At 35.1% G+C, this 27,309-nt stretch overlaps 2 protein-coding genes across 3 annotated transcripts; both read right to left on the reverse strand.

The window, feature by feature from the left end:
- Positions 1-2,978: 2,978 nt before the first annotated feature.
- On the reverse strand, positions 2,979-8,560 carry LOC149674037 (putative ATP-dependent RNA helicase DHX34). The gene is made up of 13 exons (XM_089839873.1): positions 8,027-8,560; positions 7,884-7,969; positions 7,500-7,807; positions 6,578-6,825; positions 5,606-6,512; positions 5,357-5,551; positions 5,118-5,306; positions 4,490-5,031; positions 3,874-4,106; positions 3,641-3,802; positions 3,459-3,570; positions 3,255-3,388; positions 2,979-3,180 (listed from the first exon to the last, which is right to left on the reverse strand). The coding sequence occupies exons 1-13, from the start codon at positions 8,470-8,472 to the stop codon at positions 3,035-3,037; spliced, it is 3,708 nt and encodes a 1,235-aa protein (XP_089695999.1). The 5' UTR covers positions 8,473-8,560; the 3' UTR covers positions 2,979-3,034.
- A 332-nt stretch (positions 8,561-8,892) lies between these two features.
- LOC149674038 (Kv channel-interacting protein 4-like) lies at positions 8,893-26,901 on the reverse strand. Of its 2 annotated transcripts, XM_089839875.1 has the most exons (8): positions 18,188-19,148; positions 17,350-17,485; positions 15,771-15,898; positions 14,567-14,636; positions 14,384-14,457; positions 12,583-12,795; positions 12,430-12,492; positions 8,893-11,826 (listed from the first exon to the last, which is right to left on the reverse strand). In XM_089839875.1, exons 2-8 carry the CDS (start codon positions 17,357-17,359, stop codon positions 11,779-11,781), a joined length of 606 nt encoding a protein of 201 aa, XP_089696001.1. In that variant the 5' UTR covers positions 17,360-17,485; positions 18,188-19,148; the 3' UTR covers positions 8,893-11,778. The 2 variants fall into 2 exon arrangements, with proteins under 2 accessions (XP_089696001.1, XP_089696000.1); XM_089839874.1 differs by lacking the exons at positions 17,350-17,485; positions 18,188-19,148 and adding an exon at positions 26,815-26,901.
- Between the last annotated feature and the right edge of the window lie 408 nt (positions 26,902-27,309).

Below are 27,309 nucleotides of genomic sequence, written 5' to 3' on the forward strand. Positions count from 1 at the left end.
AAAGGAAAATAAGGCATATCCAAAAGACGTAAAAAATGTAGTGCACCGGTATTCCGACGATAGGAAATTACCACTGATGTACTCAGCTTATTTTTACCAAAAGTTCATTGATAAAAACAAAAAGTATATTAATACTTCATTGAAGCTGGCACGCGCCGTGTACTAAGTGAAACCCATTTTCGCCCCCAGAATAGTGTCGACCCCCTCTGCGTATGATTACCTTCACGACCGTAGCACAGCAAACACGCGTGAATAAGCCTCTTCGATGTAAAAAAAAAGGGGTAGGCAACCCCTCAGTATCTGCAGGGGGGTGGGGTTGACCCATAGCCGTCTCTACGCACTCTCTGAACCCAAAACGCCTAGAGCGCAGGCGCCAAAAAGCGAGAGACCCCCAGTTTCTTTCCCTCTTAGTTACATTGTAGGCTCCTAAAGTAGCAGATGCTAATTGTAGTACCAAGAATTAACGTTTGGATCACAACCATACAGCACTATTTTCTATAAATCTTTGACCTCAAAAAATCTCTTCTCTGATTGGTTCGTATAGAGGGTCGTTTTCTTATCATTTTACATGGCGTCTACAGTCAAAGTCTGGGAACTATGAACGAAGTATACTTTTGGTTTTATCTATGAACTTTTGTTTTTATATAGTCTAACTGCGCCTTTTGTAATACTACTGGATCTGTATTAGAAGGAAAATAACGGGACGCGTCAAAAGGGTTACGGATATAGTACAAAGAAAGAAAGAAAGAAAGAAAAAAAGAAAAACTGGAGTTCGTGAAGTACTTTCCATCGTTAAGTTTATTCTGCGGGAGAAAGGGGGGTTGTCTTTTAGAATAGATATGTTTTACAAGCTAACTCTGTTCGTCTGTCAGTAAATGTGTTAACTGTCAAAGTCGAACTATATATAAAAGAAACCATGATAAGCTCGAATAATGTCAACGGAAAGAGTTGACATTCTTCATAATTCCATGTATATGATAAATCAAAATAAGGGGTTCTGCATGGTTCTTTACGATTTTAACCTGACATCTTGAGGACTACTTGTTAGTAAAAGGTCGACGGAAATTGTTAAGTACAACCATCCAAGAGTTGTTGATGCGCTTTGGTGCCTTTCTTATAATAAGCCTGATTTTGGCTGGAAAGTCAGGGAAATACGTGCATGAATCCCAGTCTTCGTAGGTGTTAGCTAAGGTTATTATTCTAGTATAGGAATTTCTCCTGGTGAGTGTGCTGTGTGGTAGGCCTACTAAGTGCATCATGGTTGTGTTTATATTTAAGAATTCATAAGAACTAAGATACGTAGGTGTTAAAGGTCAAAGTTCATGGAGTCATAGATAATGTATCCCCGCGAGGGACGGTTAACAAAAAAGTTATAGAAATATTAACAACTATTAAGTTCAGGTTGCGTTCTAAAACATGTAACGCGCAACGTTGGAATATTCGTAAACCATAAAAAGTTAAACATGCCTGACATTTTTTGGCCCATTTTAAAATTTCAACACCCCCGTGGAAACCCTGCGCGAGACGGAGAACTTCCGCCTTTGAGAACAAAAAAAAATAATAATAATAAATATATTTCCTACAAATTTTTGCCGCAAGAATTCTTTAGGAACCACCCCTTTAATATCAAACAGTAAATGGAAAACGTAGAGACTTAGAGAGAGAAAGAGAGTGAAGATGGTAAAAGCGTCTTGGGACTCCGAGAAGGAGTAAAAAGGGATGCTGCTGGGATGAACTAGAGATGCAGTGAGAAAGAGGTTTTCTTTCCTCTCTCTCTCTCTCGCTCTCTTTGAGAGTGTGGCGAACAGCGTCAGTTATAAAATAAATCCGAAATAGATCAACCCGAAGGTGTACAACATTCTTTCCTGTTTTATTAGCTAGGTTAGCCTATGATAGATTCGGTTTAATTAACTTCCGAAGAAGCCTATCCCCGCGAGATTCTTGAGGTATTCTTAGAGGCTATATAAGACAGTTTTCTTTGCCCATCAACTCTCTCCGACGAAACTTATTGTAAATTACCCAACTTTTCCCTTTTCTGTTCATCTTACTCCACCACTAGAATTCATCCCCCACCCCAACTCTAGTACCAGCACCCAACGTATCTCGTCCCTTTTCTTTCCGTTTTCCCAATGACTTTAGGGAAATTTTTGACGCGTGAAAATGGTTAATTAAAAGTAAAAAAGATGCGGCTGAAAGGTATAGGGTTTAACCCAAGCAGCCACTCCAAAAGCGCCTAGAAACTCATTAAATTTTAATTAATTTAAAGTGTATACTAGATACTGATGGAATGATGAAAAAAAGACTTGTTTGTTACTTTTCTTATTTTGACTGACGTTTTAATTTTTATCCTCGAAGATGTAATTAAAATGTTTTACGATTCTTTTTTAATTATATTACCCAAATTTTTTTAACCGTTTCTCATTAATTAATAACGTTACGTTGATTATTTAAAGCAAATATTTTCATCAACACTTCATAAAAAATTCATCTAAGCCTTGGTCTAACTTTTGAAACTTAAATAAAACTTACCAAGCCAATTTTTGGCGTTTCGATGTGAACGTCCCCAAGCCGAATTTAAGCTAAATGACACTTGAAACTAATTTTAATATTATTAAAGATAATTTTATTGCCACCGTTGGCACTACATCTGAAATTGAACTTCGTGATCACGTCTACCATTGAGTTCAAATATCGTCTACGTGATCAAAGCCTACTCGATCCGAGCTCTCCTTGAGGTATAGCCGCTAGAGCGAGCAGAGTGCGTATGGAGTGGGCTTTGACATATTAAAAATTTAAAATAGGCGTAAGCGCTTAGAACTGGTGGCGCCATCTATATGGAAAAGTCAGAACCAATTCCCGGGAAACCGCGAAATTCCACAAATTACTTTAAGAACTAGTGGCGCCATCTATATGGAAGAAAAACCTTTTAAAATAATCCCGGGAAACCGCGAAATTCAAAAAATTACTTTAAAAATAAATCGTTATAAAATTAATAAACAAAATTTATTACATCTTGTACATTAATTAATACATTTTAATTCTTTGCAGCGTTAGCGTGACTTTTCTTATGCCTCAAAATATCCATCCCAGATAAATTAAGTTCCTTTCTACAATCGTGGCAAAAGTATTTTTGCAATCTTTTAGTAGTGGAAGTTGAAGAACTTGACGCTTCAACTTCAGCTATAATTAATTAATTGTCTTAATTTTGAAACTAACTACGTAACTAAAACTTTAATTATTAAATATTAAAATACCTTTATTTAAAACTGCACATTTCTCCCTATGTCTAACTTGTTCCAAAACTGAACATACAAACTCTTCCTGACAACCAGGGCAAACCCAAGATTTTTTTCCCTTTTCAGGTTTATCAAAATCAGTACTAACCAGACTGAAAGAAATTTAATTAAATAAATAAACTATCGATTAAAAATTATATTAAAACTATATACTTAACTTACCAATTATAGATTAGATAATCCCGAACAATAATTCCTCCTTTCAAAGAATGCTTTTCATAATCATTAATAGTTTCGGAATTTATTCCAAGAACATCGGAAACTGCATCAAAAACTACAAAGAAACAATTAAAATAAATTTAAATCATTTAAATAAACATTCATTAATAAAATTAAAAACTGACCAGCATCAGGACCAACATAAGCATCTTTCAAATCAGCAGCCAAAAGTCTCCGAACAGTATGAAGTATCTCCATCTGATGAAACTGTCCAATAAACTTTGTCAGTTTCTTTCTCAAACTTCTTGTCTCGATTGCGACTGTTTCTGTATCATTATCCTGACTCACTAAATAAAATTAATTAAAGTTAACTAAGCCCTAGTTTTAATTTATTTTTGAATAAATTAATTTAAATTACTTTTGAAAACTGTCTCTAAAAATTTCTGCCATAAATCTCGAATGACAATGGCTTGAGCTACAAATTGTTGAGCGTCTTCCGAATCAGGAAAACAAAGCTCCATCCATTGATCGCAAATTACGTGTGTTAAATTACTGTTCGTGTCCAAATTGTGCGCCAATAGGAGCAAAGTATGAGCGGCAGGGACTTGCATACAGTTCATCAAATAAGGTTTGGTAGTTTCGAGTAACGATCTAGAACCAAATCAAATCAGAAACCATGATTGTTTATATCAAGTCCGAGTCCAGACTCCAGAGAAATGTAAAACAGGACTTGCCGAGTCCAAGTCCGAGTATTAGGCCTTGGACTCGCATGGAGTACTTGAAACCATGATTGTTTATATCAAGTCGGAGTCCAGACTCCAGAGAAATGTAAAACAGGACTTGTCGAGTCCAAGTCCGAGTATTAGGCCTTGGACTCGCATGGAGTACTTGAAACCATGATTGTTTATATCAAGTCCGAGTCCAGACTCCAGAGAAATGTAAAACAGGACTTGTCGAGTCCAAGTCCGAGTATTAGGCCTTGGACTCGAATGGAGTACTTGTTCCGCACCAGTACAAGTTTCAATTAAACTTACACGTAACAAATTAATTGATGTTTAGCGCTCAACGGATATCTGGAGACAAAACCAGGATATTGAACGCAATCCATATCCCTTAGTTTAAGTAAATCCGGTTTTAACGCGAAACAGCCCATGGGGTGAATGGCAACAAAGGGCTTATCTTTAGTGTGATATAATTGCTCAGATTCGGATTTATAAGGATTGTGTTCGTCGGGAATGGCAATTTGGGGATAGAGTCCCGAACATAAGATAGTTTTGAGTAAAGAAAGGGAATCGTAGGAACCGGCTTTACTGCTACGCGAAAGTTCTTTGATTTGTTTCCTATCATTTGATATTCTAAAATCAATATCGTGAACATCTAGACTGTCATCGTGTTCACTTTCATCTCCAAAATCGACTCCATCGATGCCGCCATCAACTTTGAGATATTTCCTTTTTCTAGGAGCTATCCTTAACTGTTTCTTGATGTCGCGAAGTTTCATTAGTTCTCCGTGCCTTTGCATTCTTTCATTGGAACTCGAGGCTTCCGATACTTTTTGCTCCAAAAGTTTTGAGTCCTAAAATATAATATTTCCGTTCCGGGGAAACATTGAAGAAAGAAATCCGCTGATCTGGATTAAACTTTAGCAATAAGTATACTCACTTGCAATAAATCTCTAAATTGACGGATAAGTTTAGTCATTTCGTAAAATCTTTGTTCTTCTAAACCATTTCTTTTGCACCATTTTCTGGTATCATAGTTTCGTTCAGCTTTCATAGTGGCCCAGTCATGATAAGCGTTAAGTAACGTAAAGGGATCTCCGTGATCTGATTCCAAGTTTTTTCGAGCAGCCTATACAAAAAAATTAACTTATTCAACTTATAGTAATTTAATTAACATACCATAACTTCCAAATCTCGATAAGATCTATTAGTAAATGGAGACTGGACGCTCATAGCCGCTGCTAAAACCAAAACAGCTTCCAACTGCTGAAAAACTGAGCCTTGAATTAACATTTTACCAAAAGTTACGTCAACCGGAAGTCGCGAAAGCATTTGGCCCATTGGAGTCAATGTTTCGGTGTCAGTTAACGCGCCCTACAAATAAAACAATTACAACTAATAAACAAAAACACACAACCGCAAGCGTACTTGAGCTTTTAAGCCATGTAATGACTCCTCAATGGCGTCAGGAGGTGGAGCTTCGAGAAAAGGAAACAACCTAGCATCAGGAAGCCCCATGGCAATCATTTGAAGTAAAGTCGAATCTAAAGGGACTCTTTGTATCTCGGGAGTTGAATAAGCCGCTAATTCTTCATAATCAGCTTGGGAATAGAGTCTATAACATATTCCGGGTCCTGTTCGACCCGCTCTTCCTTTCCTTTGCTCAGCACTAGCTTTACTAATCCAAAATTCCTTCAAACGTTGCATCCTGCACGTTGTATCAAAGCTCATTTCTTTCACCTTTCCGGAATCGACGACAAATCGAACTCCATCGATTGTTACTGAAGTTTCAGCGATGTTTGTCGAAACAATGCATTTTCTAGTCCCTTCAGGCGCGTAATCAAACACTTTATCTTGTTCCGCTAATGATAATGTACTATGAAGTGGTAATATAATCCAACGTTTCGTTTTCTCAGCGTATAATTTAGCGGCTTCACTAACAGCGGTTATTTCAGTGATACCGCTTAAGAATATTAATAAATCTCCACGTTCCTCCGCGGAATATTTATTATCAATTTGATGTAGGATTCGAACGTAAGGACCAACATTTATCTTGGAACTACCACTTCCCTTTTCAATCAAGGGGATTGGTTGATAGATTACTTGAATGGGGTAAAGTCTACCGGGAACCTGAATGGTGGGACAATTATTAAAATACTCCGAGAAGAGTTTAATATTAATCGTCGCGGACATAAGGACGATTTTTAAATCTTTTCGTTGATGTATTAGACATTTTACAACACCGAGTAAAAAGTCACACGATAAATGACGTTCGTGGACTTCATCTAAGATCAGAACGTCGTAAGTTGATAGTAAGGGATCAGTTGAAACTTGCCTGAAATTAATTTAAAGTTAACTCGAAGTTTTTAGCCTGAAAATTTTAAAAAATTATTTAAACACCTAAGTAATAATCCTTCAGTCAGAAATATAATTTTTGAATGTTTGGTTTTGCTTTTTTCAAAACGAATTTGATAGCCAACTTCAGTTCCATATTCATTCAAAGTTTCGTAAGAAACGCGTTTACACAGAGCTATACAAGCGATTCTTCTAGGTTGGGTACACGCGATCTTTGAAAATCCAGCGGCTAAGAGATACTGAGGTACTTGCGTCGATTTGCCACAACCAGTATCTCCAGCTACTAAAATCACCTAAACAATCATATTTTTTTAAGAAAATTTCAAGTAACATAACATTATACCTTAAAAGAATGGCCTTTTTCTAAATATAAATGGAAAAATATTAAGAAAAATAACTAGCATTTAATTAGTCTTAAAAACGCCATTGGTTTAGTGGCGTCTGCTAAACCTAACCTATTATCCTTACCTCTCTCAGAGTCTCAGCCTATGACAATTCAACCAATCACGTTTGGGGGGGGGGGTACGTGGTTCTGGCTAGCAGACGCCACAAAACCAATGGCGGCGCAGTAGTCCTCATTTTTAAGACTAATTAAATACTATATATTTTGTAATTACAGTCATTTAATTTTTTTAATAATTTATTAATTTTCCTTTAACATTTAGAGAAGTTCTATTAAAGCAAAGGGCGGCTCCGTTGATGCCCCTTAAAGATGGCTTTTGTACTACACAGTGGCTAGGCTTGGTAAAGGCTAGTTAAGCCAAAGGCAGGAACCAATGGGACCTAGTGCATTAGGTCTGATTGGTTCCTGCCTCTGGCAAGGTAAAATTCGTGTCCAGAAGATTAGCCAGCATGCTAGGGGTGATAATGGAGCCGCCTGTTACTTTAAGGTATAATGTTATGATCCATGAACTTTTCCTTTTACTAAACCAAAATGAATAAATGGAAAACTAAGTTTTATATCTACCTGATTATCCTTAACCGCTCTAACAATATTTTCACAATAACTAGCAATTGGCAAGTTTGACTGAGTCGTCCTAAGTTTTCTAAGTTGAGAAAATTTCTGTCTTTGTAAGAAATCTATGTACAAGTGTAAAATTGACGCAAATTCCGCCACTCTTTCTTTGCTAAGTTGATCAGAGCTGTCATCCTTAAATATACACCCTTGAACCATTAGGTCATCAATGTTATCGCTTCCACTAAGGTAAAAGTTAATCTTGTCCTCTCTTTTGTAAACAGAAGGGAGATCTAGGTTTCCTTTACGATTAGAGCTAACTGGTAAAATATAATTCCTACTTAGTTACATTTCCATAAAAAACTGAGAACCAAACAATAAAAGCTTCTAAAATACCATTTTCACTAGTTGTTCCACGAGTTTGTCTCAACTTTTGGTATTTCTTTAGAAAAACCCAAAAATCTTCATACTCCGGAGAGCCTCTACCACATTCCTTAAAATTAGTTTAAATTTATATATATAATTAAGACAATATCTACCGTTTGATGAGGTCATTATCTCTAAAGAACATCTTATTCAAGGCGTATCGATGTTCAAGCCATGGAAATTCTTCCTCAGTCTCATTTTTTATCCTTCTCTCCCGATTGTCTTCACAACTAGATTCCTCACTATCTGAACGTTTTCGCGAACTTCTAGATTCAATTTTAGGTTCATGGTACTTCGATTTAGAGTCATGTCTTTCCCGTTTATAATGTCGTTCATAATCTTTTCCTTCGCGATGTTCTGATTGACGCGAAATACTTGCCTTGCTAGTTGATGGACCATCATCATCTTCATATGATTTCAAAGGCTTAGCAGGGTCGGCATCACTTATTTTCCGTTTAGTTGCATATTTTACGTCACTGTCCGTATCTGAAGATGATGTCTTTCTGTGTTTGGAGTGTTTGCGATGTTCTTTATGCTTGTGCTTCGATTTTTTCCCCATTTATGTAAGATACAAACAATAATATAACTTTGAAAACCGAGGTCACCGGCTCAATGATGCCAAAACTTTCAAACACAACATTAAGAAAGACAAGCAGACAGCTCTACGATACGTTCCGTACTAGTCAACAGACTGGGAAATAAGCTCGTAATCTAGACAAATATTTAGTTTAAAAATTACTTTATCCACTTAAATAATTAGTAAATTAAATATACTAAGTGATCAATGACCAGTCTTTTAATTCAAATACCTGGGATCAACAGATTTCATGTCGAGTTTAAGTCTCTAAAACACGAAAGTTAAATATACTGCTGATATTCATAGTTTCATACCTTCTGAAGTCCTTAGAATCCTCACAAGAAAACGCACCTCCCTATCTTTGATTATGTTGAAAAATAAACATGCAATATTAATGAATAATTTTAGTCAATTTCAAATAAGATTTTTAAAAATGGGAAAATTCTGTACAATTCTATTTTCTTCAAACTTTTTAAATCTCAAAAACATGTACAATATTTCATCGTGCCATTCTCACAAAGGGGCTTTTTTTTTACTTATTTGGGATTCTATAAATCTGAAAATTGTTACTCGTAATCTTTCTAATCAATATGATAAATTAAAGAGTTTTCTTTTGAAACTTTTGGTGTTTGTTTGTTTGTGCATAGTGATTGAATATTTCGATCGAATCCCTCATAATAAAAACATGGTATCTTTCAAGGTATTTTCCAATAAGATACCACGTTTTGGATAAGAAGAATCGAGCGATACAATATAATTTAAATCCAATTTGTTTGTTTTTTTTTAAAGATTTAACATTAGAATTTTACGATTATTATTGTTATTATTTTGAAAATACAGATATAGTTTATAGTATTTTTTTGTTGTTTTGTTTTAAAGTTAAACTTGGTATACATTTTAAATATATTTACATTTCTCGTGGAAGAAATATACGTTAAATGTTCCTCTCCTAGTTCTACAATAATATTATTGTGCTAAACATATTTATTGATATATTTTTAGTGTTTTGTATCGATAAGTTTAATAAAATCCTTTTGATGTTTTGCGTGAAAAAATGGAAGTTATAATTTTCGTATATTTTGATAAATTAGATGAATGTTGTGAAAATACTTGTTGGTGATTCGAATAAACATAGCCTACAATACGAGATAAACTAAGTCAAATTCGGACAAACATTTCAATACTTGAAAATATGTTAATATTTCAAAAACAATTAATATCTCTTTTACATATGGTCCGATTTTGATGTAGTTTGTCCCAATTTGAAGCTCTATTTAACCTCCACCCGTATCTATAATTAAATAAAGTCCAAAAATCAACAAAGGTACCAGTAAGTCAAACCCTAGTCTTAAACATCATTATATTAAAAAAAAATATTATAATTGAAACACGACCTTATTTTGCCCGATAACAATTTTTGACCTCAAATTTTCCGCGAAACTACATTTGATACATAATGACCGTATTATAAAAGGATCAATAATGTTCCGATCTTAATTAGATGACCACGAAATCATTCGTATTCTAAAATAATTTTAGGTTAATTTGTCTAATTTTATAACCGTAATAGAGTTAATAGACCCTGATTAGTGATAGAACCAATAAAGCGAAATACAGGGAATAAGAAAGACTTGTAATGACGTCATTACGTCTATCTTTCTCCTTGCCTTTCGCTATATTAGTAGATTCGTTAATGAATCCAATTATAATTGGACCAGACGCCAATTAAGAATCTTCTTAATTATCCGTTATAAATTTGTGATGATATTATTTGATTATTGGAAGCTTAAATTTAATTATCGTCGAGCTTCTGTATTAAAGCGTGTTTATTATTAAGTTTTAATTAAAAGTATTAATTATTTGGCACCCTGTGCTATATAATTACGTTATTTACTTCAAGTATTAACCAGTAATAGTTTCGTTTATTATTATTATGAGACTTGGGCTATAAAGTTTAAAAACGGAGCGTCAAAATATTAATCGTGCTTAAATTTCAAAGTATTTTTCGTGACAACGGATAATTACACCAATATTACAGTATTATGAACGTTAATTGATATTTAAATTTGTATTAGTATTGAATCAGAGTTAATTATTGCGATAAAATTAAAATTAAATCAGACATTGTTTTTTTCCATCGGGAAAATTCTCTCCTCAATAAAAACTTTGAAACGTTTTGTTTACTTGTTTTAGTTTTGTTTGTAAATCCCCAATTTTAATTTATTTTTTATCACAGCCATATCACACGCGCTTCTTTTATAAATCCCAAATTTACAGGTCATCCCTTTTTACGCTGTAATTGTAATTAATTTAAATTTAGATTAGATAAATTAAATTCATTCAAGTATTTGTAATCGATTTTGATTTCATTTTTCAAGTATTACGCGTTACAGATGCGAGTCTGTAATTTATCATATACCACTATAAATTACTGATCCCGTAATTTACCCAGTAAATTACCGATGATAAATTACCAATACTTTTGTCAGTGTTGTAGTATTTTTTCAATCAGAACCCTTTTTAAATTGCCGACAGAAGAGGAAATTTACTTTTTCCCAAAATTTTAATTGGTAATTAATTTACTCGGTAAATTACCGTTTTTAAAAATTACGGTAAATTATTTAGTATCTCTTATTACACCTAGTTCTTAATTCTGTGTTTGATAATTAGACATAAACCTATCACTCTAACAAAAAGGCCTAAATGTTACGGTTAAATGAAAGAAGCCTTTACAGGAATTTGAACGTAAAAAGCATATTTTCTCTTGATATTGTAGTTTAAATCTTGGGTTAAATACGAATGTATTTATTTAAATATGTTAATTTATGCATAGTTTGTTTGTATTCGGGATTTTTATGGGAATGTTTCAGAAATTCTTCTCGCGAATTAATTCAATATAAAATGAATAAATTCACGATGGTACTGGTCAAGCCGAGGGTCAAGCTTTTTAGATATCTTTTCTAAAGCATTCTAGAGAAGTAGGTTGCGATGGTGCGCGTGGTTAATCAACCATTATACCACCAAGATATAGTGCCAGATTGACATCAATACGGTATTATTTCTGGGCCTTGGTTATAATTATGGTATTTAAATTGTTCGTATTTGAGTTTACTTTTTCTTATTGAAAAATAGACAAGAGGTTTTTGTTATACGTACGAATCGGTCGTTGAGATTATTTTTGAATAAGCAAGTGCTTTTTTTTAACAACGTTTCAACCCCTTCTTTACAACTCCTTAACCCTTAACTAGCCTACCAGGACTCTCCAGGACCTGGTGGCCTACTCTGATGTCACAAGACAGTGTCCAACATGAACAAACTCTTCGTTCTAGTTTCGTCCTTTGAAAAACAATGGAACAAGGTGGATTTTAGATCGAGAGAATACAAGAGTAAGCGGAAACGTAAGATATGATTATTTCTTTCTCTATAAGTTCAGGGTGTTTCTGATAAGTCTGGCAAACCCGTTAATTTATGGCATACTTATTAGAAACACCCTGTATGCTTGGTTTTGGTTCCTCTCTTCTGGTTTCCCTTTCCCACTCACGTAAGTCCTGATTGACCTTTCGGTTTCGCCAAGAAGTGATATCTAGTTTATTAGGGAGAACGTATAAATTCGCCACATTTCCAGCTTTATCTCCAGTCCAAACGTAGGTCCGGAGTTAATCCCCGCCTATAAATTACAACCAGCATCTCATTGCTTCTTGAAAACTCACGTCAGCGCGACGCGAATGACGAAAATTACATATTTTCCGACTGAGGAGAAACGAAATAGCCCGGCATCATTTTACGTCCCCCCTTGTATTTTGAAAGGGGACTGGGAATATGGCGCGCGAATACTTGGGCATCTTAAACCTTCTCCCTAATAAACTAAATATCACTTCTTGGTTTCGCTTGCATATTTTGACTGTTTTTAATGAAAATGTATTTGGAAAGATTACTTACTTTCTGGCACCACTCCATGAACTCTTCAAAGCTAACGAGACCATCTTGATTGGCATCTATTTGCTAAAAAATCAGGGGACATAGTCACATAGATCGTTTGAGTATTGTCGCTTGAATTTTTTAAAAGTCAAAACTAGGCCTAGAATAACTTACGTGGAAGAGATTGTCTACGTGTTGTCTGGCTGAATCTTCGTGAACCGCGGGGTCAGTGTAGTGTCCGAGCATGTCGTAGATGGAACTGACAATGTTGAGCATCTCGGTTTTTGTAATGTATCCATCTCCGTTAATATCGTACAACCCAAAAATCCATTTCAGTTTTTCGGTCACCGTACCACGTGATAGCGAAGACAATAGGTTAAGGAATTGCTGCGAAAAGAAAAACACGATCAAATCAACTAAAAAAAAATTGTAACCGAAAGAGTTATTTTCAGCCAACTTTTCCCACTCTCTGGTTTCCACTTTCAAAGCTTTTAAAGTGGCCCGGAGGACACTTTGTAAAGTGTAGAGCTAACTGTTAACGCTCTACAAGTATAAAGTATCTAATCGTTACATCTCTATCTATTAATCGATCGAATGCAATCTGATTAGGGCCACCGCTAATGGTCCAATAATTTCCTCTCGGGCGGCTTTCATAGACGGACCATTTCGATACCACGCTAGCGCGGTAATATTACGCGCCTTTGATAAGTTATTATTACATAAATTGATTGAGCTGACAAAGAACCACGGATCAGTTTGGTCTATTGGAATCGGCTCTTTGCCAATTTCGCTCCGGCGTGCAGCAGGAAAGAGTTTCTCGGCAAATACAAAACTGAATTTTTCCCGCCCTTTTCCGTTATAATTTTTTATGAAAAAATTATTTTCTCTTCTATTATGATGGTATAGAGGTTCATTTCCAGCCGGCATAGTTTGTAATTGATTTCGTCAAATTCTCCGATCCAAATTAATTTTATAAGGAAAAAGAATGGGATAAAGTTCATGAATGATTGCCCCGGAATAATTGCGATGGAAATTATCGCCTCGTTAAATAATATCGATGATAACATCGATTTATCGATAACTACCAACGTCATAACTCAGACTTCGCAGAGGGATTTAGAGAGAAATCGTTTAGGGCGCGATTGCCCAACTTAACAATTGATACTAAACACTTGAGGTGTGGTTGGTTTAATACGAGGTCCAGCAAAACAATAGACACATTTCGTCGATCTCAACTTTTAACAACGTCTGAAGTTTTATAACTCTGGTTTCACAATATTTAGCTAAAAATATCTTTAGTGTGTGATAGCTCAACCTTCTACTATCCAATGATCTTATATACAGGGTGTTTCTGAGAAGTCTGACATAAATTAAGGGCAATGTTCTTTGGGCAATTTTCAATCGAAAATGAGAAAATTAACTATAACATTACGCCGTTCGGGCCACTTTTTCGAGTTATGATTGTAGTGTTTTAGGGATGACCCCTCATATCAATTAGCATTGTTTTTCAGTTTCTTAATAAAATGTAAGGGAACATCCGTAAAATACTCTGGACAGTTTTAACTTGAAAACAGTGGCCCGGACGGACAAATTTCATAGAACATTTTTGACTCTAAAAGGGATGACCCCTCATATCAATTAGCATTGTTTTTCAGTTTCTTAGTAAAATGTAAGGGGACATCCGTAAAATACTCTGGACAGTTTTAACTTGAAAACAGTGGCCCGGACGGACAAACTTCATAGAACATTTTTGACTCAAAATCGCATAAAGAACATCCCACTTAATTTATGGCCGAATTATCAGAAACACCCTGTACATTTATTTCGATTACAATTACGCGAAAAAGCCATAAATAAAACATCTACAAATAAGAAACCGAAAAGACTCAAACCATTGTTACAATTGTCTACACTCTACCAAAGAAACCCCAATAACTTCCGCATGTGACCCTTTGAAATTACCATTATTACTTACCTCGAAATTCAGAGTACCATTCTTGCTGTAGGGTTTGAAAGTGTTGAATACATAGTGAGCGTATTGACTAGCATCTGCAGATCATTTAAAAAAAGGCAAAACAAAATGTCGTTAGGCTTAGCTCCTTAAAATGGAAAGGACAAGGCGAGAGTTCACTAATGGATTCTTAATCGTTTCACTCACCTCCTTGAGGGAAAAATTGAGCGAAAATATTTTTGAAAGCGTCTTCATCAACAACTCCGCTGGGGCAAGCCTAAAGAGAAAACGTAAAACTCTTCCCAAGTTGTTCCAGTTTTGACTAGAGAGGGACTTAAAAAATACTCGGAGGATAAATTAAGGAAGCGGGGAAAATTCGAGGAGTGCCCCAAGGAAGGAAAGGAAAACAGCAGGTTGCCGCCCTGGTCTATTATTTAGATTTCAAATTATCTACTCTCGTGTCTTCGTTTTCCCAAATGACTTGGGAGGTTGGGTCTCCTGCCTGGAGATTGGATTGAACTTTTCCTACTCAAGGAAAATGAAGCTAGAAATGTCAGAACTAAGGGTAATTTAAATATTCAATTGGTTTACCGTATTTGCCCCAAATTAACGTCGGTCTGTTTGACTATTTGTTTTAACTCAAGATACAACTTAACTTTTATAAAATAAGTCTACGTGTATGGTTAAGTATTAAAAGATCCCGTTCTTGCCCGTGGACAGTACTCGGGTTCTAAGGTTTTGGGTACTTATCTCCCAGACGGACTCTTATTGAAACCAAAAACAAGCAGGATGTAAAGATTCTTAACTAGTTTCCTAAATATCATTAAATAATGACGGCATATTCAAATTAAAAACTATGGTACAATGGTACACAAATTCCTTCTGTATGATGCCAGTATATACTTAACATCAGTGTAATTGGCTCAAAAGTATATAAAGGTTTTTTCTTAGAGAGAACTAACAACTTAAATGAAGGCAATTAAAATTTTAAGGACTAAAACTACAATGGCTTGTTTATTAACGTGACTTGCGCAAGGTTCCCCTAACCCTTTTAAAATAGGGGGGCGTGCAGTTTCGTCTGCTTGATACAGGGTTAAAACGGAGGAAAATCCGGTAAGAGTATAATCCAAAGACGTTAGATAGTGCTTCAAAGCTATCGGTCCGCCAAAGTAATTTCGTTTGGAACCACATCTAACGAATTTGTTTTCCACATACCACAAGTCTTGTGGTTAAACATCAGGCTCTATTTTAACCCCTGACTTTGAAAAGGGTTTATTTATTAAATAAATGGAAACATTCCGATAATATTTGGTTACATAAATTCTAATTTCTCCGCCTTACTCTTTGAAAGAGCCGCGAAAATGGTTTCGGGCAATGCTAGGAATTTGGAATTAAATAAATAAATAAATACCTGTTTAAAACCTTGATAAATTTGTCGTATTTCGGTCTTGTTAAATTTGGAAGCCTTGCAGAGAGCTTCTAGTCTTTCGGGCTTATAACGGGTGACGAAAAACAAATCCGCGTCATCAATCTCACTCTCTGAAATAAAGAAAATAAAAAACGGAAATAAAAAAGGGTGAAAAAAAACCACAAACCACAAATGAAAATTTGTTGCCATCCAAACTGAACAGACACAAACAAATTGTAAAAGTAATAAAAAAAAATCCCCAAATAGTAGAGAGGTCTTCCAATTAATTCTTATTTACGTTGACAAAATACCCGCACGTTACTAAGCCTAATATACCAAACTACGTCATCTTTACAAAGGTCTAAACATCGTTATGAGAATAGAAGTTCATGTTATTAAAATTCAGATCATCAATTTCGAATTTGGACTATATAGAGTATAAAGATAAAATTGTTTAGAAATATGTAAGACCATAACTTAACGCTCCGTTTATGAATAGCGTAGAGATGAATTTATGACTTCTGAAATACCTTTTATTTCGGTGTTAAATTTCAAAATAAAAATATCTTTTGAAAGTTTAATACTTTCGCAAACCCCGAGGGGCAGTTAAATAATTTTACGAGAAATAAGAAAGTTTTGGTAATACACCTTCTCAATACCCTCAAGTCGTAAATTTCATAAATATCATAATCCTTGGGGATGTATATTAGAGATAAAGGTATCGTTCTTGTTGCCTTTGCTTCCATTGGCTCAGAAATAGCGTACGCGGGCGATATCAGTTTTTGAAAATCTCGTCCAAGAATCAGAAGGAAAAATGAGACTTTTCACGCTATCTTTCTTACATTACGCGACTATAGTCGTAAATATAAAAAGAAGGGTATAACTTGATGTAAACAGAATAAGGTAGAGACAAAATTAATGCTTAATTTGATTATTGGTATCTTGTAAAATAAATCAAAATGATCACGATGTAAGCTCTCCATATCATTATTAACGAAAATTAACTATTTTTCGTGAAAAGTTGTGATTAAAACCAACCTAAACAATGTTATCTAGGCCTAAAAGTATGAGTCCTGATTGATAATCAACGCCTAGCCCAAACCGTTTCACCTAGAAGGCTGAAAATTTGCATGGACGTTGCTCTTAAGAGGTAGGCACGCGCAATAAGAAATATTTTTTCAATCCGCTTCCATCTTGAAATATGGCGACTAAAAATGTATTAAAACCGTCTTTATGGAATAACGTGAGTGAATTTCAACAGATTTTAATAATATTTAGTACACTGCTTCTTGTATCTTATAGACTGGCTTTATATTTTCCCCCATCTTTTAAAATGGCGGCCTGAAAAGTTATAAAAACGTCCCAACCAAGGTGCTAAGCCTAAAACCTGTTTTGTCTCTATGTCTTTATGTTGTGAACGTCTTTCCTTATCGTAAAGTACAAGTTTTCAGGGAACAAAACATATTTTTTGGAAGGGGGAGGGAGGGTGTGAAGTTAGACAAGGTTGAAGCTTTTAAAGCATAAGAAAGGATAAGGGATTATTTCTGTTTCTAGGTTGCTGTTTATAATGGGTTTCTCTTACGTTTATCCATGAGTTGTTTTTGTTGGCTTGCTTTCTTGGATAAGTTGTTTTTACATTCCTGTATTGTATATTTTTAATCTTCCAAGGTTATCTCCTTGCAGGAGCGAAGTCGCGACTTTCTTGTTGGACTTTTAAACTGTGACATAACAATAAATTATTTTCCTAAAAAGGTTTACTTTAAGGCTAGATTCTAAACAGCGCAGTTTAATATCGCAAATGCCTATCTGAGATCTATCAAAATTGAGAAAGAACAACAGGGGAAGGAATGGTGCGAAAAATAAAAATGTTAGGTCTAAAATAATTTAATTAACTCATTCCTATGGTGTTTAATATTATTTAAGGATTATTTTTACGGAATTTAACATTATTATGCGGTATTGCATTTAAATTCAAGCAAAATTCTATGGCATTTTATATTTTACGCATTCTTCCTGGGGAATTCTAGCATATTACGCGGTATTCCCAAGGAATTTATAGTATATTACGCTTATTTTCTATCCCTTTTAATATTAATAGGAAACATTTTCGGTCTGTTTGATATCGAATGAATAAGCTAAAAATAAAGCTTTTTAGTGTGTCACCATCCCTTTAAAATTCAGATCAAACGAAACCAAAATCTCGCGCGACATCCATTTCATTCTCAGGGTCCAGTTTCCCCAATGGAATACGTTTAATATCAAAGCAAAATCTGACAGCAAAAAGAAAAGAGAGCGAACCTATTGTTGCTTAGCAACTATACTTTATCCAAGCTGGTATTAAGGTATTAGATAAATCCCGCAATACCCAAACATCTCGCTATAGATACACACTGAAAAGGATTACCTCAACGTTTATTTACCTTAACCCTTTTGATATGATGCGAGCGAGGGGCGACGGCGGCGAAAAACAAAGATAGTGGCGGGAAAATTGGTAAACCGGTAAAAGGAAATAAACCAATCTCTATACCGATATATTTTCGTTTCCAATTCCAATTAACTTTCGGTTATATTTACTTTGAGTCCATCTCTAATCTATACGGTGGACAAAAATCCAAACCGTGTCCTCTCCAGACCCAACTGGCTACGGACCATCTCGGCTCTATACTTGTCGAAACAATTTAGACCCAAGGTTTTGTGACTGACTCGAAGGGAAGTCAGACCCTGAGAAAGAGAGGGAGCTGGAGAAAAGTCAAGCTGAGATACAGTTGAACGGTCTATCTCTATTCCAGTTCTGTAGTCTTGCACTATGGGTTCGAGTTCTACAGTTAATACAGAGGGTCTATATCGGCATGGTGTAGAGTTAAACCGCGCACGTCAAAACACAATGTCTTTACTCTGCCTTCGTACATAGACATCTGAGACTCAGGCGCGAGCGGCTTTTGTGCACGCGGGGTGCACTGTCTGAATCGATAAAATTCTCACATAACATTGTACTCTCTACAAGTATGTGCCGGCCGTTCTTGTCCGTTCTGACCAAGGAGACATAACAAAGATAGTATAATGTTTTGACTCTTTCTTCAAAGGAAAGTATCATTCTAGATTTTTTAACATTTATTCCAAAGAGCATATACAATATAAATTAATATTTCAAATTGGAACCATGTTTCCATCTATAATATTAAAGATACGAGCAAGTAAGGTTTCATACAGGCCTCTCCGTGAAGAAAGTGACGTTTAATATTTAGGGTGACCAATTACAGTGCGATTACAAAATTACGTCATGATCTGTTTTACAAAAAGAGCTACGAGTAGAATCTCGAAAGAACACTTAATTTAATATTGAAGATGAATACATAGTTACAATTTGAAATATTCATTACTTTATATGCTATTTTGAATAGAATTTTAAAAATTCTATTGCCTGAACCTTTTCTTTAATATTTGAGTTTCATCTAAACAACCCGTGAGAAAAACGTAATTAAAACAGATACTATGAGGGTTAGAGAAGGCCGGCCTTCTTACAACAAACAATATCGTACATTCTTCCAAAATACAACTCCAGTATTAATTCCTCCTTGCTTTCTGTCCTATCCGATATCTAAACCTCGGTATATCCCTGGTATTATGGAATCCTATAACACCACCTAGCTTACCTCCACGAATGGAATATCGCGATTATACGGTTTATGCAAGGTTGACCTTTGTAGATATATATAATAACAAAAAGGGAGGCGTATAGAAATCTAATAATATTCGCTAACACCTAATACATACGGTGAAAGGCTTCGAGTCGTATTTCATCAATCAGAATAACTCTTTTAGTGTAGTAAATCTCTCCATTAACCTTCTTAACACGTATTGAAGCACGTGCTTGGGATAATCCTATATCTCGTATATGAAATGTGGGCGTGTTATATTTAAACGCGGACAGAGGTTATGCTTATATACAGTGTGGAACGGATCAAACGAGACGACTATTTATTCGGAGTCGAGGAACTGGTGACGGTAAATAATGGGTATGAAAAATATCAGACCTATGGCAAAGCGTTTAAAGCTACTAAAAAGAAACGGATGTGATTTCACGAGTAGTTCTTGATGACCACTTTGGATATCTACGATTTATAATACAAATAAATACTAGTAACTTTGTTAAGTTAAACAATAATGCGACAACGCTAGATTTTAACAGTATTTACGAAATAAAACAAACCATCTTTTAGATAAAAATATTATTACAAATATGAAAGTTTGAATGTTTTTCACCCAAATGGCTGAATGGACTTTTATGAAATTTGGCACGCAAAGTAGACTACAGTATTTTCTGAAGTACGTTTCTCTCTCATAATATCCGTGTTTCTTTGACTGCCTTTCTAATAATTTTGCATATTTGCTTTGCTATTCTGATTTTGTTGTTTGTCTTAAGATTTGGTAAATTATTAATTTATATTTCACATTATTTATTCTGCACGTTCCCGTGGGATAACTTCAACGCTTCTTCATATTAATTAGTTGTTTCTATTCCTTTTGTTTTGTTTGCTTTTGCGATTCAGGCTTTGTTATTTTCTTTGCAATAATTAATTAAAATTAATACTAATTCCACTAAATTAAAAGTAAAATAACTACTCATGAAAGCTGATCTGCCATGCTTTATAATAATAATAATAATAATAATCTAAGCTTTTGTCTATGAAGGGATATCCACACTAAGCCTGTGGCTTGTTTACAGGTGGGTCCCTTTACAATGCATAGAGGGGTGGTGGCTAGCCCCTATGCCACAGCTAACCTACAGCGCCCTATACTAACTATTACCGTTAACCTCTGCAAGTTTTGATGGAAAGGAGAAACCGGGTTAGACCGCGGAGGAAAACTCCTTTTAACAAGCGGGGAGAGAACTTGCAAACTCTACGCAGAAGGATTCGTTCCCAGATTTTTCACCCGGTGCCACAGTCCGGGATCGAACCTAGGATCCTCTTGCTGCGAGGCGAAAGCGCTAACCGCTACGCCACCCCACTTGGTCTGAGATTTATCATACCGATTATTTCCGTCGCTAATACAGCAACATTTATTTTAAATAAAGTATTTCATCCGATCTGTTCCACACTATATTATTTTCTTGCCTAGTCCTGGGTGTTGGCGCTAGGGTATTTAGGGAAAGTTTATATCGCCTTCTCCTATAGCCAAACGGTTCTGTTCCCGCCTATTTTCAAGCCGAGAAGAACGTGGTCGAGGTTTTCAATGAATAGAGAGCAATTTTCTTAATTGTTTTTATGTATAGATAATAACGGGAAAATTTAGTTTTCAAATTATTATTATTATTATTACACGTGTAGCAATTTATATATATATAATGTGACCCGGTTAAATTGAATTATTGTAGGGGGGTTTTATGTGACAAGAAATTACTGACAATCTCAGATATAGATCAATATAGGTCAACACGGTTGACATTAGGCTTAACAGGCATACATTTAAGCCTAACATAGCTGGAACTATCTAAGAACGGAATAATTAATTCATCAATGTCAAGCCCAAAATGCGTTAGCAAATATAGTTTTGCTGTAATTGGACTCAGAATTACAAGGTTTCCAATTACCGTGGAACCATTTTTTTTTTTAATTTGAGGAAATCTTGGAAAATGGCGGCCAAAGAACCAGTTTGACTGACATTTAATTAACTGGTTAACACTTCTTAAAATTGATGTCATACATTTGGTTTGAATTTGTGCATGGTAATCTTGGAAAATTGGCGCGGAAACTTCCTGACTCCGACTAAAGTTATTTAAATTTACCTATACACAAAGGCAACGCCTGGATTCAAGGTAGGCCTAACGCTGATAAAATTAGGCCTAAGTTAAGCACTCCATCTTTAAGTCTCCTGTCACTCCATTTGAGTCGATTGTACAACCCTTTTCCGTAAGGAAAATATTTCAGGAAGGCCTTCTGTCAAAATCAGAACCGTCAGAATAATAACGGTGAATTTATTAGGATATTCCTTTTTGTGACGTATTACGAAGATAAAGCGCATTTGAAAGGACTTTTTAGTGACTTAACGTCGACTCAATATATCGGAAATCCGAGATCCGGACATTCTTAAGCCTGGCAGCAGCCTCACCTCCCCATTTATGTAAATTCAATTTCGGGTGATATAAATTTCCCGCCCTGCATATAGTCAAGTCAGCGAAGCTAGTTTAAAATATGATTTATGGGATTTCAGAGAATTTAATTTCTGTATTTTATTTACGAGTTAATCGATCGACCAAGGCATAGCCAGAGGGGTGATTAATTCAATTATTTGCGGTCCAAAATATATCACCAAGAACCTATGGATGTCCTGAGAAAGTTCAAAGACAGCATTAAGCTGTAGTTCCTTGATTTTCAAATGTTCTCTTATGCAATGTCTAAATTTCTTCAAGCTTATATAGCAAATAATTTTTAATATTTTGCAATTTAAAATTAAGTTTTCTGACCTTTAACCTTAAGCTATATTTTGCTGGGTATTTGTCCCTTTTTATAAGCTAGCCAATGACCAACCTAAAGTCGGAAACGAGTAAAAATAAATCGGAAGAAGATCCCATTCCCGTTCCGTCACTTCCTTTTTTTATTTTAGAAAAAGGAAAAATTGGCTTTCTAACTCCTTTTCTTTCTTCGCTTGTACTGTCTGATAAACGCGAAACGGTGGAATAGTTTCCGAGTAGATTAGACCACCGTACGAGAGAGAGAATGGCAGTCGCTAGAATTAGGAAGTGGAATAATGGATCGCGGAAGAACTTCCGTTATTTTATGAAGTTGCCTATATAACCCATCACCTTAAACGTATCATACTTCCTTTATGTATAAAAGTCCGAAGTTTGCTCTAGTTTTGGTTGGTTATAGGCGGATGTGAATACATGGGTTTTTTTGTTCTTGCCCCAGTGTTGCCAGACCATTGATGGACTAAGAGACTTCAGAGAGGAGGCTACAAGTAATTCTGTTTGAATAAGTACATAGGGCCTGACAACACTGTGCTGAAGTTAACTCGAGTTGAGAGAAGGGAGATGAATTTTCTCTAGGCACTTTAGTGAACCCTAAATCATTCTTCATAATTTGGGATCTTAGACTAATATAATCCGTCTGTTCTCTATGTTCCAGTGTTTATCCTCATGTACCTAAGCCTAAACTGATCCTTAAATATTATTATTATTATCCTAATCTTATCTTATGCCTAAAATTAAAAATTTGACTTGCAAATGAAAATTGTCTACTAATTAAAAATGCACCGTTTGAAACATAGGAGGTTTTTCTGTTGAGAGTGTTACTAGTGAACTGAAGTTACTAAGTCTAATTCAACTACTGACATTCTTCAATTGTAATAATTGCTCTAAACGTGGATTAACTTCTAGATAATTATTTTAATATTCGTTACCATATCCTATTTAAATTATAGTACATACCATGTATACCAAATCGCTGTTAACAATCGGAAAAGTCATTAGGGTTAATTTATTTCTTAATTAACAAACCATAAACGTAATTGAAAACGTCCTTCAGGTCGAGGCCTGGATGGAATTCAAACCCTCATTACTCTAATAATGTTTCCCTAAAGATTAAAACTCTAGTCTCTAACCTCGCCTAAACTAAATTTGATTTCACTTAGTAACTTTACACCCCTTTATCTTGAGTTTTGTATCAGATGAGACCAAGGCTTAAGGCAGTTGGGTCTTCCACTGCCTTTGGTTTCAGTGCCAGGTAACCAGGTTACAATCTTAGTCTCAATAATGAAAAAATAGGTTATCTCGCAAACTGACCGCTGTATTTTGGACTCGATATATAAGTATTATTCTATTGAAGAAACGAATTTAAGGACATTAAGAGACCCTATTGATTGAGAAAATTATTTTGGAATCAAAAATAGAATTTTAACCGCAGACGATGTTTAGATTTCGGTAAAAGATCGCTTAAGAGGGATGTATTTATCATTAAAATTCACGTCTTGTTTAACGATTTAGGCTATTAATCTATTTGAGCTTTAAAGAATCTTTGGCAACATATTGAAAATATAAAAACGACTCAGTTATGACGTCAAACGACCTATTTAATAATCAGTTTCCGATTTAAAAAAATAAAAAGCTTGTTAAGGTGAGATTTCACAATTTCAAGTATTTAACCCTATCAAAAAATATGGTACAATTTCACCAATATCAGAATCTTTATAACGTTTCAGCCTCTCTTTAAAACCAATCCATTAACTCTAAATTAAACATAATATTAGACCAAAAGGAAACTGGGCAAACAATATAGGTCTCCATTTTCAATAATGGAATTTACTAAGTACAGTCCTATTTTAATCGATAAAAAAACGAGTTAAGCCTAATCGTTTCTTTAGATATCGATTATCGCGATCAATCAGAGAAATAATGCGAGTTTCTAGTATTTTTCGTGATCATTGCCAAAGGCTAAATAAAGATACTGCGTTTATTTCTTTATATATTTGATTTCTTTCCTCGCGATTTTCTCTTAGGTCATCGAAAAATTTGATCAGCAAAAAAAAGGGGATATTTCTAGCAAAATTTCTCTAGAGTTTTGGGCCAATTTTTGGCGGGAAAGACTGAACGTCAAAAGGTCAGAGGGTTTTGAATACAGGCAGCCTGAATTGAACCAAAGGTGAAATTTCGAATAACAATACATCATTTAAGCCTCGAATTATATTCAGCGGAGTTGCGTGGACGAAGAATGAACTATATAAAATAAAGTTATATACTCTGTTTGTGCCCCAAGGGATAAATAAGGAAAATTTCCCGCCAAATATATCCCGCCAAAATGGAGTACACACGAGTTTTTTTTTTTTTAGTTTCTATTTTCAAGTTGAGATTACATCATACACAAAGGCAGGGTCTATGATCGCAATTTTATATTAAGTTCCTTAAGCCTTTTGGTAAATAGTGGTATACGAAAAACCTTAAAAGCACGAGCTCTATTTAACCAAGTTTGGATGACATAATATAGTAAATTGTTTTCTAGCCCGCTCTATTTTATTGGCGAGTTTCGATACGGTAAAATTGTGAGTGAGTTTATGTGTTGACAGTAAGTGCAAGGAAACTCAAAGTTTGTTTATATTCCAAGAGAGGGTGAAACTAAAATATCCAGTAATTACTGGATATTTTACTAGTAAAACAGCAAGACAACATTGTTATAGTCTCTAATACAAATTCTAGTCCTAAATGAAAACAATAATTTTTTTTATACCATAGAACATACTACTACTACTATTTCAATTTTAAACCAGAGTATGTCTATATTTACATAATTAAAAAATATACGCGCTATTAAATTAACGCGTTAGAACACTGTGCCCCAGTCAGCAAAATATCATAAAACATTTTCGACTCAAAATAGTCCAGAGAATAACCCCCTTCCATAATTTCTCACAGACCTTTCAGAAACACCCTGTACACTCTTTCGATTATAAAAGAAAAAAAAAATCATCTCTTTAAGCTCTCTTTGGATATGACGTAAGGAAGCTAAGCCTAATGTCTATTCGAACTCCCGTATCACACGTTGACCAACAGGCCGCAACAGACTACATGAAGCGATCATAAATATATCATCACATTTGATATTTTTATGTATTTCTTTGGCCCGGACCATTTGCCAACCGATTCTTTATGGCTTTTTGTTCTTACGATTTTTATTTATTTTTATCGTGTTTTTATTCCCCATAAAAAAAGACCTTACTCTCCATTTTATTTTTCTTACGGTTAGGATGGTTCAGGCCCATTGGGGAAAATAACTCCTTTTCCCCCCTCTCTCTTAATGTACCTTACGGTATTTCCCGCGCCAGTTCAGTTTATACCGCTTCTCTTCAGATTTGAGAATTCAATTGCAAAGAAGAGCAGAAATCATGAGGTAGGAAGGAGAGGCGTAGGCCACAATCACGTGATTCACATTAAAATAGTATATCATTCTCTAAACTAAAGCGCAGTTCACAAAATAATCTTCATATTTCACAATGAATTCTATTTATTGTTTATCAGTGTTTTTAAAATTAGTTTAGAGCTATTTTTCACCTAAAATTCTTTCTAAATATTTGAAACAAATAGTCTGAGCTGCGCGCGAAAACAATTATTAAATAAAATTTCGCCATAAATATTGTGACCTTTGACCTCAAATATATCAGAAAACAGATAGAATTTTTGAAAACGACACAGATCTGTAGTATAATAAAAATTATCAAAATTGGTCAAGTCCATGCTCAGAGAAATTATACCCCTGTTGGGAAGCTTCACCCTGAACACAGATGTATTGCGGGTTAAACATTTCTACAGGCGTAGGTAGAAAATACATGGGAAGGTTTTCCCCTGTATGCGGGCTTTCCCTACGACCTTGTCTCGCCTTTTTTTATTTAAATATATACTTTAAAATCTCGTGTTTAAGTTTCTGAGTTTTTTTATTAATCATAGAAACGACAAAAAAAGTTCTTAATGATATACTAATGCCATTTTCCATTTAGTAATTTAATTACAGTAAGAACGATAATCTCCTTTAAAATACATTATTTTGCAGCTAGATCTCCATAAATGTCACTTCATGGTGGGAGATTTCGGCCAATGGAAAATGTCATTAGAAATGTTTGAAAGGCTTGTATCATATCCCTTTTATTGACATAAAAATAGCACAAGGGTCAAGAGGTAACCTTAATTAGTGTGGTGTATTACAGTGCATTCTGGTGCAGTTTTCAGACTGAAAGTACTAAGCATAAATTAGCCCCTTCCTTAACACGGTCCACCAAATAAGAATAAAATACATTCAACACGTGGAAGGAACATTATTAGTCCTTTTCTGTAACTCTAGACAATAAACCCCATCAACCAAGCACGACCCGCCATTTGAACAAAGGCCCAAGCTTCAACACAAACGTATCCCAAAGGTCTTATATTGAAAATCTAATTCAAATTTCAACATGGCACGTACAAACTCTTACACACACACAAAACCAGGCCTCTTCTCTTTTAAGCCTTGGCCAGGTATCCAGGTATTTCAAAAACACAACAAATACTTTAGTTCTCTCTTACCTTTATCCCCAAACATAGAAAAATATTAAATATATCGCGTTGCCTTGGTTTTTACAATAATAGAATTTTCTCCAAACAAAACCCTAGCTACCACAAGAGGAGCTCATTGAAGCTTGACTCTAACCGGTTTGGTATGACGCTATTAAAAATCTACCACGCGTTTCAAAACCGCGACGACTCTTTAAGGAAGAACGGCGTAGCGAACACAATGTGAAGGCATATCTTACAGGCTGTTTCAGCCTAGTCTTTTTAAAGCGCCACAGTCGGCTTTATAACGTTCAGGCCGATATTGACCCACGAGAGGAGAGGTGGAATTCCGTTTTCTTTCTTTTCTTTTTTTAAGCTTTTATTTTTTTTTTGTCTTAGGCCTTGGCTGATTCTCTAGTACAAGGAGGAAAATAGGGCTTAGAGAATCTAGCCGTCTGCGTTGGAAGGTACAGTTAAAAGGTGAACCGAATCCCCTACGCACGTACAAGCTTTTCAGAGACGTCCACC

The sequence above is a fragment of the Phalangium opilio genome, unplaced genomic scaffold, assembly GCF_054372755.1.
Source record: "Phalangium opilio isolate 3A_F unplaced genomic scaffold, DU_Popi_V2 ptg000048l_1, whole genome shotgun sequence".
NCBI classification, from domain to species: domain Eukaryota; kingdom Metazoa; phylum Arthropoda; class Arachnida; order Opiliones; family Phalangiidae; genus Phalangium; species Phalangium opilio.